Source organism: Gouania willdenowi, chromosome 4, assembly GCF_900634775.1.
Source record: "Gouania willdenowi chromosome 4, fGouWil2.1, whole genome shotgun sequence".
Lineage (NCBI taxonomy): Eukaryota > Metazoa > Chordata > Actinopteri > Blenniiformes > Gobiesocidae > Gouania > Gouania willdenowi.
This window is the reverse complement of record NC_041047.1, coordinates 11,701,438-11,715,759: the sequence shown is the minus strand read 5'-3', so window position 1 is coordinate 11,715,759 and position 14,322 is coordinate 11,701,438. Positions and strand designations below refer to the sequence as shown.

At 39.9% G+C, this 14,322-nt stretch overlaps 1 protein-coding gene across 2 annotated transcripts; it reads left to right on the top strand.

Moving 5' to 3' along the window:
- The first annotated feature begins 1,040 nt into the window (after window positions 1-1,040).
- On the top strand, window positions 1,041-11,056 carry c4h1orf53 (chromosome 4 C1orf53 homolog). Of its 2 annotated transcripts, XM_028445684.1 has the most exons (4): window positions 1,041-1,418; window positions 4,383-4,484; window positions 5,977-6,065; window positions 10,958-11,056. In XM_028445684.1, exons 1-3 carry the CDS (start codon window positions 1,194-1,196, stop codon window positions 6,046-6,048), a joined length of 399 nt encoding a protein of 132 aa, XP_028301485.1. In that variant the 5' UTR covers window positions 1,041-1,193; the 3' UTR covers window positions 6,049-6,065; window positions 10,958-11,056. The 2 variants fall into 2 exon arrangements, with proteins under 2 accessions (XP_028301485.1, XP_028301484.1); XM_028445683.1 differs by lacking the exon at window positions 10,958-11,056 and having other exon boundaries at window positions 5,977-6,172.
- The last annotated feature ends 3,266 nt before the right edge of the window (window positions 11,057-14,322 follow it).

The window sequence follows — 14,322 nt, the reverse complement described above, 5'->3', positions numbered from 1 at the left end:
TCACAAAACACACAGAAACCAACATCCAAATCAAATCTCTGTCTCAATCATACCTTTGTAGGGTTAATATAATTAATAATCATAAACTAAGTATTTTGCATGTGATCTTCTTCCTTTCGTCAATTTTAAATTCTTTGAGTGTGTAATATGTTTTTGAAGAGTTAGTGGAACAAGAATTCAAAAAAGTATAAAATATACAAAATTACAGTGGCCGACTGTTTGCTGCGCATTTGCCCCTGTCGGCCACCGTACAAATATACTTGAAATATAACAGCAACAAAAATACACAAAATGACCCCCATAAAAATGAAAACAGACAGAATGACCCCCAAAACAAATTAAAATATACAAAACGACCCCCAAAACAAATAAAAATACACAAAATGACCCCCAAAACAAATTAAAAGATACAAACCCACTTCCAAAAGAAATAAAAATACACAAATGTGCAAAAAATATATACAAAATGACTCCAAAAACACAGAAAATAACAGAAATAGACCCTTTGTTCTTACATGTAAGACCATGCTTGTATCGATCCTTGTTCTACATGCTGACATTGAAGTTATTATGTTGATAATTGTTCAGTCACATTTTGTGGCCCTTGCTTTAATAAAAGTTACCAATCTCTGTGCTATTATTTTAAAGCATGCTGTTTGTTGGAATTGTAAACCATTGTTGAAGCATATACTGTACGTGTTTAGGTCTATTAGCAAATATCTGCTTTTAACGGCATTATTTGATTTCTTATAATTTTGTTGTGACACTTAAGGTTACAAAATTCTATATCATTGATAAAGCTGTCTTAAATTAGGGATAACTTTAGAACGTTACTATATCTTTGTTTAATAATATTCTTAAGTGACAGTGGAAGAGCCTTTACAATATGGTGATATTTTTTCTCCAGTACATTTGATCTGAAATGTTTCATATTATTGATTGTATTGTTGTTGGCTCTTGTTCCGTCAGTAGCAGCCCACAGCCAGCAGGGGCGCTCGTTACTCCAATGGTCACGTGTCGCTCCATGAGGAAGTAGAACGTTCTCTGCAGGTCGCGTGCTCACGGCGAACTCATAACAACAGGAATACAGTGATCACTGAAAACAGAAAGAGGTTGGATTGTTAGAGCGACTAAAACAAAACGAAATGGATGTGAAGGAGTTTTTAATCATTTTAACAGAAGTTTGAAACACAATGTTCTACCAACACCAGCCCAGGACGTGGATGGTGTGCAGACTGCTGATCCTCCGTGTCCAGCTCAGTAAAAAACACTTGTGTCTGTGTGCACAGAGACTCTGTGAGGACAGGAAGCCACTGAATAATAATAAAATGTTTAATGCTAACGGCGAAGACCTGCAAAGTGCTGAGCTCACAGAGGAAGACATCAGCATCCACACAATCCATAGACAGGCCTGTGAGGTAAGATGCTCCACCTGCTGCACTTCAATCCACTCCAATGTGTCATGTTAACAGTCAGCTAAAAACGAGCTGCTGTGATTAATCACGATCAACATAATCAATCAAAATGATCACCTCAGGATTTATCCTGTTAGTGTTTGACTGAATAACAGTCCTTTATTATGATTGTCAATTTGCCTTTTAACTAAACACGATGGTGAAAATGTTAAAAGGTTCAGGCAGATGGAATTAACGAACCATTTAGTCTGTTATTGCTGATTAATGACTTTAAACAATTATTCATATTTTTGAAATCATACATTTTTATTTAACAGGTTATTCTTCTTACATCTGATAAATACCTTTTAGCTGTTCTCCCATATAAACTTTAATCTCTTCTGTAAATTGTTGAAGCTGTACTTTGATGTTGGAGTGTTGATGAGTGTTTAAAATTACATTACATTGTTGTTGACCTGACCAACCTCATGTCCCATGTGCACAGGCACAATCCAGCCTTATGTTTAATTCAAATGTGAAAGTTTGAATTAATTTCAATTTTAACTGCGTTACCAACTGTGTGATTAAATGGTGTTGGGTAGTGATCGACCGATACGCCGGCCAATATTATCGGCCGATTTTTGCATTTTTTACGTGTATCGGCATCGGCCGATGTGGGCTGCTGCGTTCGCTGATCCGCATTATTTACAGAGAGCAGAAATATTTTTTACTTGTTCTTGTTCTACATCACCTGTTTTTAATATTTGTTCAATCATTTTTTACTTGGTGTTGTTCTACCTCGCCTTTGTTAATTTCAATAAATGTTCTTTTTTTAAAAATTGAGACTCGTACCATTTATCATCATTGTGTAATTGTTATGATGCAAATCGAGGGAGCAAAGGTAGTGTCGGCTCCAAATATCGGCTCAAGAAAATCAGCAGTACGTATCACTCATCGGCTAAGGCTGATGGAAAAGAAATCGGTATCGGCCCTAAAAAAAATCCACATCGGTCGATCCCTCGTGTTGGGTAATACTATTCAACAAAGGTCGTAGTTTTTTTTCTATTATTTCAGTCATAACCACTCTGAGTAAACTGTACTCCTCTGGTTTCCTCAGTCTGTTGGCCAGCAACCTGTGACAAATCACAGGTTTACTGTACCTTTCACTGACATCTGTACATTTAGATTCCTCTTCAGAATCAGAAAGCTTTATTGTTATTGTGTCAAGTTTAACGAAATGTGCGTGTGCAACACCAAAAAAAGACAGGTACATAAGGGTGGAAGAAAACATCGATTTGGCGATAAATTGCTATATTTCACTGAACGATTATTGTATCCATCCAAAAAATGTCCAAAGCGACAAAACATATGCATAGCACGAAAACTCCAATCACTAGGTGTCAGTGAACCACATCAGACCTTATTAAACTACATCACTCCTCAATGCATTTTAGTTTGGAAGTCGATTGATCTTTATTTTCATAAAACATACTGGGAACTTTTATCAATGTATGTGATTTATATATTTTTTTTAAAGAATTTAAGAACAAAACAAAATCACAATCTGTTGTAGAAGAAAAAGTTATATATACCTCTAGTTTTTGATGTTGGTACTTGAATTACAATTAGTTCCCATTTACTTGATCTCTCAAGTATAAAAAAATGACATAAATTGTATTTCATCGCACTTTACTTGTAAAGGTGAAATTTGTAATTATTGATATTGCAATATATTGTAATGTGTATCATAATTATCATTTAGCATCGGGATATATCGTATCGAAGCATGCAAATCATGAATCGTATCGTCAGATTCATGGCAACGCACACCCCTACACGCGCACACACCCGCATACTTTCCCCATTTACACAATCGCACAATTATTACCTCAAAATACATATGCACTCATATTGCACATGTTCTGAAAAAATATTGTATAAATACAGAATTGCAAATAAAATATAGATTTGCAAATACAAGTTGCAATGTCATGATCAGGTCAAAAATCTTGGATTTACTCGCTATGGTTTCTCCTATCTGACCACTTAACTGGTATTTTTTAGGGATGTTTTTCACAAGAAACTAGCCCTATTGATATAGTTTTGAACAATTTCAATGTGATATTTATGACCTCAGTGAACAGACACTTCATTTCCTACTTGATGGTAATGGCTCAATATATAAGCAGCATCACATTTAGCTACCTTAGCTGCACCTCCATGCTTGTTCTGGTGAGTACGATGTGCAGTGCAGGTTTAGCTGCTCGCCTCATAACTGATCTGCTGTAAATATTATGTTTGTGAGTGATGTTGAGGCAGGTTGGCCTTGACCTGAGGAGACTGGTAAGACCCGGGTGGGAAAAGCACAATACAGAGGGGGCACCCAGCAATGCCAGCTTCACTATGTGGCAATGCAATTCCATGCGAAATGACAGGCCATGTCACGAAAAGGCCCGGGGCCTTTTTTCCCTTTGTGAACTGTCAGAGCTCACCAACTAGTGGGCTCTCAGTTTGAAACAGACTGAGAGATGACATTTTCTAACTTCCTGCAGGAAGGCAGAGGAGTTCAGGCTCTTTGGTTTTACAGAAGGTGTTTTGGGTGACTGTGCAAGTTCAAATAAAGTACTACCACTGTGTGTAAAAAATGTAAATGCATTTCTCTTGAAAGATTTCAGAGCCAAAAAACAAACTAGCTGCTATTGATTAGTCATTGCAGGTCGTCGCTACCTGAATCACAGGCAGAACAGCAGCAGGAATTAATTAGAAGAATTGCAAGAATTTGCACATCTGTTTATATACATAAAGGTCATTCGTTCCCTTTTTTCTTCGACCTAAAGCAATCTGTCCCTGGGTGTGTTTTTATTTGCATCGCGGTGCTTATATATTAAATGTGTATGGATGGCTGTGTGGTTACATGTCCATTGGTCACAGATCAGGATGCGTGTTTGTATGTCACCCTAATTAAATAATAACCCTCATTATGTTCAGGCGAAGAAGCAGATGTACGTCGACCCTTCCAGTGGGTGTAAGGTGTTCACGGAGTTTGCCCACCTTCAGAGAGGGAAATGCTGTGGCAGCGCGTGCAGACATGTGAGCTCCATGTTTTTTTCCTTTCATCAGTCTGTGTCTCCATCAGTGCGTTCCATCTCTCAGCTGTATGTGCACGGCAGCGTCTTCACCTGTTGTGCTCTGATCCCACAGCTTCCATTTGAGTTTTAATCTTTGTGATAATTACCTTTATTTACAATCAGCGCTAATGATGGTATTTTCATCTGCATTTGATGACCAAAACAGCACGCTTTGTACAACAGCTGTCTAGTTAGAAGAACAAATAGAAAAGAAAAACAGCAGGCTGGAAAACATAGGTATAGAACCTCAAATAAATAAATAAATGTTTTGGGAAACCAATAATTTAAGCTTTTAGGCTTATAGTTTAACAAGTGATTAAAGTCTTATAACTGAAGGTGGGTGGATTGAATTAAATTAGAATATGAATGGATTTTTTTTTGGATCAGTGTAAATGTGTTTTATTTACCTAATTTATGTACAAAAAAACTCATCTGTTGCAAGTCATGTCATGGTTTCAAATGGAATGAGCTACACTTAGTAAATAATATAAAGTAAATACATAAACTACAGAGTTTTTTTTAACATATGCATGGAAGAACAGGCAAACTCCATATGTGAGATCACCATGTTTTGAACCCACTACTGTACAAAACATGATTCACATACAACTTTAAGATTCCACTTTTTAATTGTTGTAAAAATACAACATAGTCTGCTGTTAAAAATAATAACTTAGAAAAGGAATATACCAGTGTTCCTCAAATGGGGGTACGTGTACACCTAGGGGTACGCGTTGGCACCGCAGGGGGTAGAGAGAGAGAGAGGGGAAAATTAACAAATGGAAGAATTAAAAACATGGGTTTTTATAATGTTTACTTTTAGTTAAAAATGCTAATAATAATAATGATGATGGAAATTATTTTAATTAGATTATGAACTGAAAATACAAGGTCCCACACCTTAGAGGGGTCGTCTTCTGATCGAGAGGTTGGGCCTTCGATCCCAGTCTATACCTGTCATGATAGTATTTTGGGCAAAATGTAGTAGTCGGACAAAGGGGGTACTTAGATTCAGAAATAAAAGAAATAGGGTACTTGCTACTTGAGAGCCACTGATCTACACAATGTATACAGAATAAAAAATATTCTTATCAACAACTCAGTCGTTGGGATTTACTCATCTGTAAATAGTGTGTATATTGTGTGGGAGAATGAGAGTGAGTGAATGTTTCATATCATTTAAACGCAATAATAAATCATTGAATTGTATGGTATTGTCTTTTTAATTGATTGATATTTTATATTGTACTGCATTGTTGTGGAAGAACCCAACCAGGGACTGGAGTTTAGAATTAGCAACAGCTGTAATAATCTCTGTATGCATCACATCACTGCATTGTCCCTGTCAAACAAATAAACAAATGAATAAAAAGCAATGTGTGTAGTGAAGATGAGTCAAGCTTGAACTCTTATTCAGCTCCAAAATCAATCATGTGTCTTTTTTCCTTCTCTAGTGTCCCTATGGCCAAGTCAACGTGAAGGACCCCACCATGAAGAAAAAGTTTAACTCCTTTTTTTACACGTAGACCCTGCACACTGCAAGGTAAAGACGGCTGTTTCGGAAGAATCTGCTTGTCTTCCTTTTCGCCTGTCATTGTTTGGACAACTTGAGAGTCGTTTCCTGGCTGTGTAATAAATGATGAAATATGAGTAGTGTCTGTGCAACATCGACCGCTCATGAATCACAACTATTCTCAGGATTATTCTCTTTTTTTTTTTTTTGAATCAGGAGAGGAGGATGGAGATTTTGTTGAAATTACCGCCATTATCATATTTAGTTGTAAATTATGTCTCCAATACCCAATGAATGCCTTTAGCTTGATTTTGTGTTTCTCTCCACTTGTAACAATTTAGTTGTATTCTGCTTCCCTGATGCATTTGCAAGGGTTGTGGGAGTATGGAGATGAAACTAAGAGTGCATTTTACATCTGTGCCCTTAAGATAAAGGGCATATAACTGAAAGTAACTGGAGATCATCAGATGGAGCCTTGGTGCTCTTTTATTTTGCATCTCTTGTTATTTTTTCCTCCCAAATGTACAATTGCATAAATATTAGCATCATTTACACTCCACGTTTGCTCGACTGAACCGTCTACCTTTGGCTGAGATGCTGAGTTGTTAAAGATAGGCAGGGGGCCAAGGGTCAGCCCTCACACTTGGCTGAGCTGCTTTTACACCACTTGATGGAATCAGGCTGTTAGCAAACATGCCATGGACATCAACAGCATCCCTCCCCATCGGACCTGCTTCTCAGCCTCCTGGCAACACTTGGCTACCACCGAGCTCCCTGCGGCTGCTCTCCTGAGCTGCAGCCTAATGAACTCCTGGGCCTTCTTATCCCAGGACTGCTGCAGATCAACTCATGTTTGCCTGCGCGCTTTGACGCAGACTCAATTCACCAGAACACCCAATGGCTCCTAATAGGCCAATATAGAACAAAGGTTGCACTTAACACTGTGCAGCTATACAGTAATTGTGCTAGGTGGGGTCAAGAGCTCAAACAGCACTACCTGTGTGTGCAAGAGATCTTGGAGAGAGATGTGCTGCTTGATTTGATGGTGCATGTGTGTAGGCAGCGAGATGCCTTCAGGCACACACTCAGAACCTGCCACACACACTGGTCCATCTCCGCCTGATTGGGCAAACACCGTCATGATGAGAGGATGTGTCTGCTGCGGGATCCTGTCGCAGCCACCGCCTACTGGCACAGCCACAATTTTCCTCGGCAGGTTGGTCCCAAAGGCAAGTGCTTAGTGGTCAGAGCAAAGCCCTGTGAGCGGCTACAAGGAGATTCATGATCCCAACAGTGCTGGGGAGGACAGGTTCTGGGGATGCGTCATCAGGCGGGATGAGAGGCGAATTTATTTGGTGTTATTCTAAACCGAGTCAGCGGAGCGTGCAGAAGCAACATTTCTACAGCGGGACAGTGAAGGTGTCACACTCATCAAGTACCTGGGCTGGCTCGCCTGCTGCGGCTCTGCTGGTTTTGCCTAGGGACTTGTCTGTCACATTAAAGTAGATGCATTGCCATTCAGGGCCTCAGCATTCCCGGAGTCTGACCATGAAATAGGCCAACTTTCATGTCTGCTTCATCCCTCCACGTCTTCCCCCATTCACTGATGGCACAGTTAGATTTTTTTTTCCTTCTGTCATTTTATAACCTTGCAGTATAGGGACTGAGACACAAACAGCAGAATTTGGGAGACATTTCTCTAATTCACTCCTCCACCTTCACAATGGTGTTTTTTAAAATAGCTTTTGGATAGAAACAAGAATGTGTAACTTTAGGCCAGGGCTATCGTTACAAGAAAAAAGGAAATACCTAGCTTTGGTGCATTTATGTAAAAAAAAAAGTGTTTGTTTGGTTACTTCTAAACCAGTAGTGCAAACAGTGTAAGAGGTCATGTCAAATTATGTAGTGCTTTTAGTCCATTTTAAATTCAATCCGTGTGTACAAAGAGCTCTAAAACTGTCCTGCCCAATAATCCTGTTCAGGGTTTGCCCTGGTCCCTAATCTCAGCTGGGAGTACAGCAAAACCCAGTACAGGAACCAGTATGGTAATCAGTGGAAATAGATGATAACTTGGTCTAAAATTACTTTAGAATGGACCTAGCAGAAGAACACCACTGTACTTGGATAAAATATTCACCCTGCCCTGAAATTAACGAACAATATTATTCCTTGAAAAAAAAAATGAATGACTGTTTCATTACCTCGACACACACATTTGCAACAATTGACATTGTTGGAAAATGTTTGCACATTGCATTGTGAGATATTAAGTTCCGTAGAAGGACGCATAGAAGTGTTTTTACTTCTTTCTTACTGTGATTTCTTGTGTTGCCCCCAAAAACTCTGCCAAAGAGACTGCCCATCACATTACTCCCCATCACTGGTGTTTTCACAGGTTGGAAATTTTGGGTGAATCAAAACAATCTTTCAAACGGCAATTACAACCTTTTTCTTTTTTTGTGCAAATGATCTTTGATATATGGATTCATGAAGCCTATGCTCTCTTTATCTGATAAAATAAAATGTCTCCAGCAGCATTGACATTTCTCTGTCTAGTGACCTATACCATAAGTTGTATTTAACCATTTTTCAGATCCTCATTGATTGAACATTGGATCCCCAAAAAGTGAAATTACATATTCAACCTTTGTGATGTATGTTATATTTGTTTCAGGTAATGATGGCATTCACCATATTTAGGCCCATGTGGTACTCCATTAGAACACTCAGCTCGATATGTGAGGTGTTTATTTCAGGCGTTTTGGACAGAGCGTCTCTGACCCTCAGCTGGAGCATATGCTCTGCTGGAGCCCATTGGCAGCTATGCACCGTGGCAGGGCGCTGGCTATAGCTGTAGAGAAAAGCAGAGCTGTCCAGTTTGGATCAAAGACTAGACAGACTCTCGTCATAACCCGTTAACAGGCCAAGCACCCCTCCTTGTGCACCATCTCAAACAGCCACAGCAGCCCTGCGGCCAATGGCCCTCACCGCAGCCAGTTACAGCATCTCCATCACTGCTGGCCAGAACAGCCAGGAACTGACACTTGGGTTGGCAGGGGATTGAAAACAACCTTAGTGTCAGCCACATGATGGCTGAAAGGAACATCAGTCTCAGCAATTGGCCGAGCACTGCTTGTGTGTGCGTGTTTTGTGTGCGCGTGTTTGTGCACGTGTGTCTTGATACTCAAGCAGTGTTTGAGCAGCTCCAACATCAACGTCTGGTCGTTCTACACAGACGATGTCAGCTAGCCTGGGGGCAGCAGCCTCCACAGTGGTCATATGGACAGCCATATCCCTGTGGTGGAATTAGTGATAAAAACACACATGGCCTCTGAGTGACAGTCAGTGCACCAGATCCTTTTGGACAGACAGGGCTGCAAATAGCGCAGAGAAGCGGTTTCTCCCTCGAATCGCAACTGGTGGCCAGTCTCATGCCAGGCCAGTTGATAATTGCCAGATATGCCCAGATAAAAGGAGTGGAGGGCAGTCAAAGGCACCTATGGCCAAGCAGCACTTTGGTCTGCTTTTTCAAACCTTGTTGGTTTTTACATTTTTAAATATCTCTAATTGCTCTTAAGGTTCTTTTCAACCTAGCATGGCTTATCATAATCCATGTGAAGGTCAGAAGGTTGGTGGAGCCTATCCTTGTCCATGGAGGTTTATGGGTGAACCCACATCAACATTGTTTCTGGGCTCCGAGAAACAACTTGAACCTGGACCAAATTATTGTGCACTCAGGGTGAACCTTAACCTTGCCATGAGACAGATTGGAAAAAGCCAGTATCACTTTTGTTGTGTTGTAAATTGTATGATGAGAAAAACTAAAATAAAGTGCTATCGACAAAATATTGCAAATTGATTGGCAGAAACATTCCCCTGTGTCAACCAATGGACAAGACTTGTGTGACCCCAGTATTCAAATGGAAGAAGGCTCATTTTCTTATGCATGTGCTGAACCTTGTTTGGCCATCCAGGAGAAAGGATATCAGGTTTTGGTCATTTAATTTGGATGCCCCCTGCAGGTAGCCCATAGGGTGCACAGTACCAGGTACAGCCAACTGCCTCAAATCAAAGGACATTAGGGTCCCTTGGGAATAGCAGAAAAAAGAAGCTGGGGACCCTTTGATTCTAATATACCTCAGGGGTCTCCAAAGCTGGTCCTGAAGGGTGACAAATCCTGCGGGTTTCAGATGTCTCCCTGCTCCAACACTCCTTAATCTTATCAAGTGTCATCATGCAACTCTGTAGAAATACTCTTATCTTTAATGGAGCCAGAAGACATCTAGAACTTGATGAATTTGTATCTCCGGAATAGGGTTTGGACGTCCCTGTTCCATATGTGAATCAAGTTAGTATGACTTTTTTTTCTTTCTATAGCTGCTAATTGTTTATATATATTTCTCGTTCCCTGTGTCTTGCTTGGGGAACCTTGAGTTCTTTGTGTAAATGTGTCCTGTGATCCTTCTTAGTTGTTCTATGTCTTCTTAATTTCTGTCAAAAAAAAAAAATCCATGTAAACCTTAAACTGAACACAGGGAGACACACCAGTTGTAGCACAAATAAGGTTTTGACTTAAGTCATTTTTAAAGATTTTTCGAGAAAAAAAAAACCCATTTTGTTTAAAAATTGTCTTGTTGACTCTAAATGTATTTTTTTCATATTTACATGATGTGGGAGTAAAAAGCCTAATTAGGGTCTTGTAGCAGTGAAGTGTTTTTTTTTTGGTCCTGCACTTCATGTAGTTTCCTGACTTTTCCATCCAAACGCAAAGTCAATTTGACAGTGTTACCATTTACAAGCCCCCTACCCCCACCTCACCACCCCCCTTAACTTTAGCGTTTCTGCAAGAAAAGCTGCTTTGCCCCATCGGTTTTTAAAGCCATAAAGAACATTGATCTATTATGTTTCCATGTCCTTTCTAGTGTGGCGAGATATGGACTAATACCCGCTCCCTTCCCCAGGAGGATACCAGGTCCCCAGAGGAGGAGGAGGTGGTGGTGGTGGTGGTTTGTGGGACGGTGGCAGTGTGCTGTTTGAGCTGTGTCAGTGGCAGGAGGGGAGGCAGGCAGCAGTTGGTGTGCAGGGCGCAGAGACTCAGGCTGGCTAGTTAAGAGCTTCTCTCTCCTATCCTCCATCTGCCAGGGACCAGGGTTGTGATTTGAGCTCCAGCAGAGCAGAGCAGGGAGGAGATGGAAGGAGAGGAGGGAGGGAGGGGATGCTGGTGGGGAAGGCAAGAGAAAAAGGAGGATGGAAAAGGGGGGTGGGGGGCAGAAAGTGAAGGAGTTGGAGTAGGAAATGTGGAAACAGTAAATGGAGAGGGAAAAAAATTGGATTGAAATGACAGCAGGGATTCAGCATTGGTCTGAAAGTCTATTTCCAGGCCTATTCGTGTCAATCTGTGTTAAACATTTCAGTTGGTGTGACATAGCTGTAAAATGTCCACGCTCGTGCCTGTTAATAAAGTCCTTTCTATTAAAACTGATGAAGTCCCGTCTGTGGCTGTGTTTGTAAATATTTCCACCGTGAGTCTCCGTCCTCTCGCACACCCACCCATAGGCTCATGTGACTGGGATACAGCTTCACAGAGCTTCACTCCTCCCTTCTTTCCTTCTCCTCCTCCCCCTCAGCTTTCCCTCCTCCTGTCAGTGTGTAGCTCGTGGTTTCCTCCACCACAGCAGATCCTGGGAGAGCCTTCCCACCATCACCTCCTCTACCGCCCCGCCATGCCTCCACCTTTACTTTCCTTGCATTCCTTTGTGGCCATGCTTCCAGTAGGTTAACGGCCATATTTTATATGGAGAGATACCACTCCCCATGGTAGAACAAAACACAACTGTATTTTTAAAAGAAAAATATGATATAAGAAGTCAGAGAATGATTCATGTCGTCTCCAGAATTGGTGGCAGGGGTGTTTTTTTAGCACATTTTAATGATATACCCTGTGGAAGATTTTTGCAATTAAGTGAAAACATATAATTGGCCACGTTTACATAGGAGCTTTAATTCAGGATTAAAGGTAAATCCTCTTTAAACTGACCTTGTGAACACTTAATTCTAAATGCAAATGTACTTACGAATTAAACAATCAATTCGAATTAGGTGGCTGGTTTATTCCGATTTTAATTCTGAATTAAATAATTCCTCTATCTTGTAAACACTCAATTCCACTTCAAGTTAATTCCGGTTGTCCTACGTTGTAGCCGAAAAGAAAAGGTTTGTTGCGTGTTTTATTCCGATAAATGTGATACGTCACGTTCACCCCCCGTCCAATCAGAACCCTTCCCAACCCTAAGACTTAAAGTGGAATTGAATAAAGCCGGATAAACCTGTTTTCCATGTAAACCACAATTCGGAATTTTTATTTTCGTATAAGCACGAAGCAGAACACTTTAATTCAGAATAATGTCGACAATGACGAGACGCATCTTCAACAAAACAATGTGGGTCGCTTCTGTATCTATTTTGTCCATCAGTTGACAAAAGGTCAAAAACATTTTGGGGAATAATGTTGCACAAGATTGTCCATAACATCGTCAATATACACGGCAAAGTATTATTTAAGGACTTAAAATCTTCCCAGTCCATTCCCCAAGTTTATAGAATATTACTTTTGGCAAGAAGAATTGTGATATAGGCCCCTAATGTTACCGCTAATTTTCCGACAACGTCGAAAAAACGACAATTAACCAAATTTTAAGAACCAAGGGTGTCAAACTCAAGGCCCGCAGGAGGAATTTGTTCAAAAAGGAAAGAAAATTGTTCATTTGCAAATATTTCTGTTATTCTGCATTCATTCAAAAATTAAATTATTTTATCTATGGACGCGTGCAATCTTTCTATGCTCATTATTTAAGGATTTCATTTGAAATTGTTTGGTATATGGTATATAGGTTTTTCCTCAAAATCCCAACATTTATTTTTTTTTAATGATGCAAATTCAACAATCAAATCACATGAATGTTATTGCGTTATGCTTAAGGATGTTATAAGAAGTCAATCACATACATTGTTCAAAGTGAAGAGCGACTCGGGGCACAATAATAAACAGATTGTACTTTTTTTCTCAAAGAAATCTGCATTTTTCTGGTTTGGCCCAAATAAGATCAAACTGGGCTGTAAATGGCCCCTGATTGGAAGAGAGTGTGACGCCCCTGCTTTAAACAGTACTCTACTGTCAGCCTACTCAGAAGAACCATTTTCTCACTTCTTATATATCATACTAAACTTTAAAAAAAAAAATGCAGCTGTTTTTTGTTCTACCATGGGGAGGGGTATATTTTTCTGGTTCAGATCCCCCCTGTGGGTGTCACTTGAGGTGACCCAGAAATGATAGCTCCAGAGGAAGCCCTAGATGGGTGGTAACCTAACAGCAGTGCCCTACAGCAGAGAGGGGCCCAGTGTCCCACTAGGTGCCATTGAGCCAAGCAGCCACGCAGCTGCAGTGCATGGCTGCCTGGGTATCATCGCTCGGAGGATGACGCTGGTGTTGTGATACAACAGTGGAATGAATCTCAGCGTAGCTGCATTATTAATGAGATACACTGTGATGTCAACCCAGGCTGGAGGAGCAAAAGCAAAATGACTGTTAGCAGTGTGGCACAGGATCATTTATGCAGCCACTACAGAGGTGTAATTAACTGCCATCCTTTGCTCCACTTGCTCTGTGTTTTTTTATATTCACTTGTTGTCAATTGAAATCAGTCGTTCCACACACACACACACACACACACACAAAAGACTCACTTTTTTCTGGATGACCTCCTTCTAGTATGGTAACAAATATGCAGCCAAATGTACTTTAACACTGTTTGATTTCATGAATTCTCATTGTTCAAAATCTGACAGTTTCCAAAACCTTATTCACATTTTGGAAAATGCTATTGTTTTTTTCATTTTGGTTTATTTTTGTATGAGATAATACAGCATAGGTCACAAATTAATGCGTTCTTATTTTATTAAATTTTATCGTTTATCATTTATATTAATATTTATTTTTAAAATCGATATATATATAAAGTTAACATGAAGAGCACCCAAATGGACAGGAGGGTTTAATTCAGTGTTTTGTTTTGGGGTTTTTTTCAAATTTTTAATGGTTTTCATGCTAGTGATTAATTTCTCATCGTGCGTATAAGGATAATAATAAAGTGTTGAACATGATCTTTGATAATTAGCCTCCTGCTGTTTGGTTTAAGGTCCTGATAATACAAACAGTTCACACAGAGAAATAACTTATTATTAAAAACTCAGCCATTATTTCTCTTGTTTGCCTGCATTCCTGTAGGCT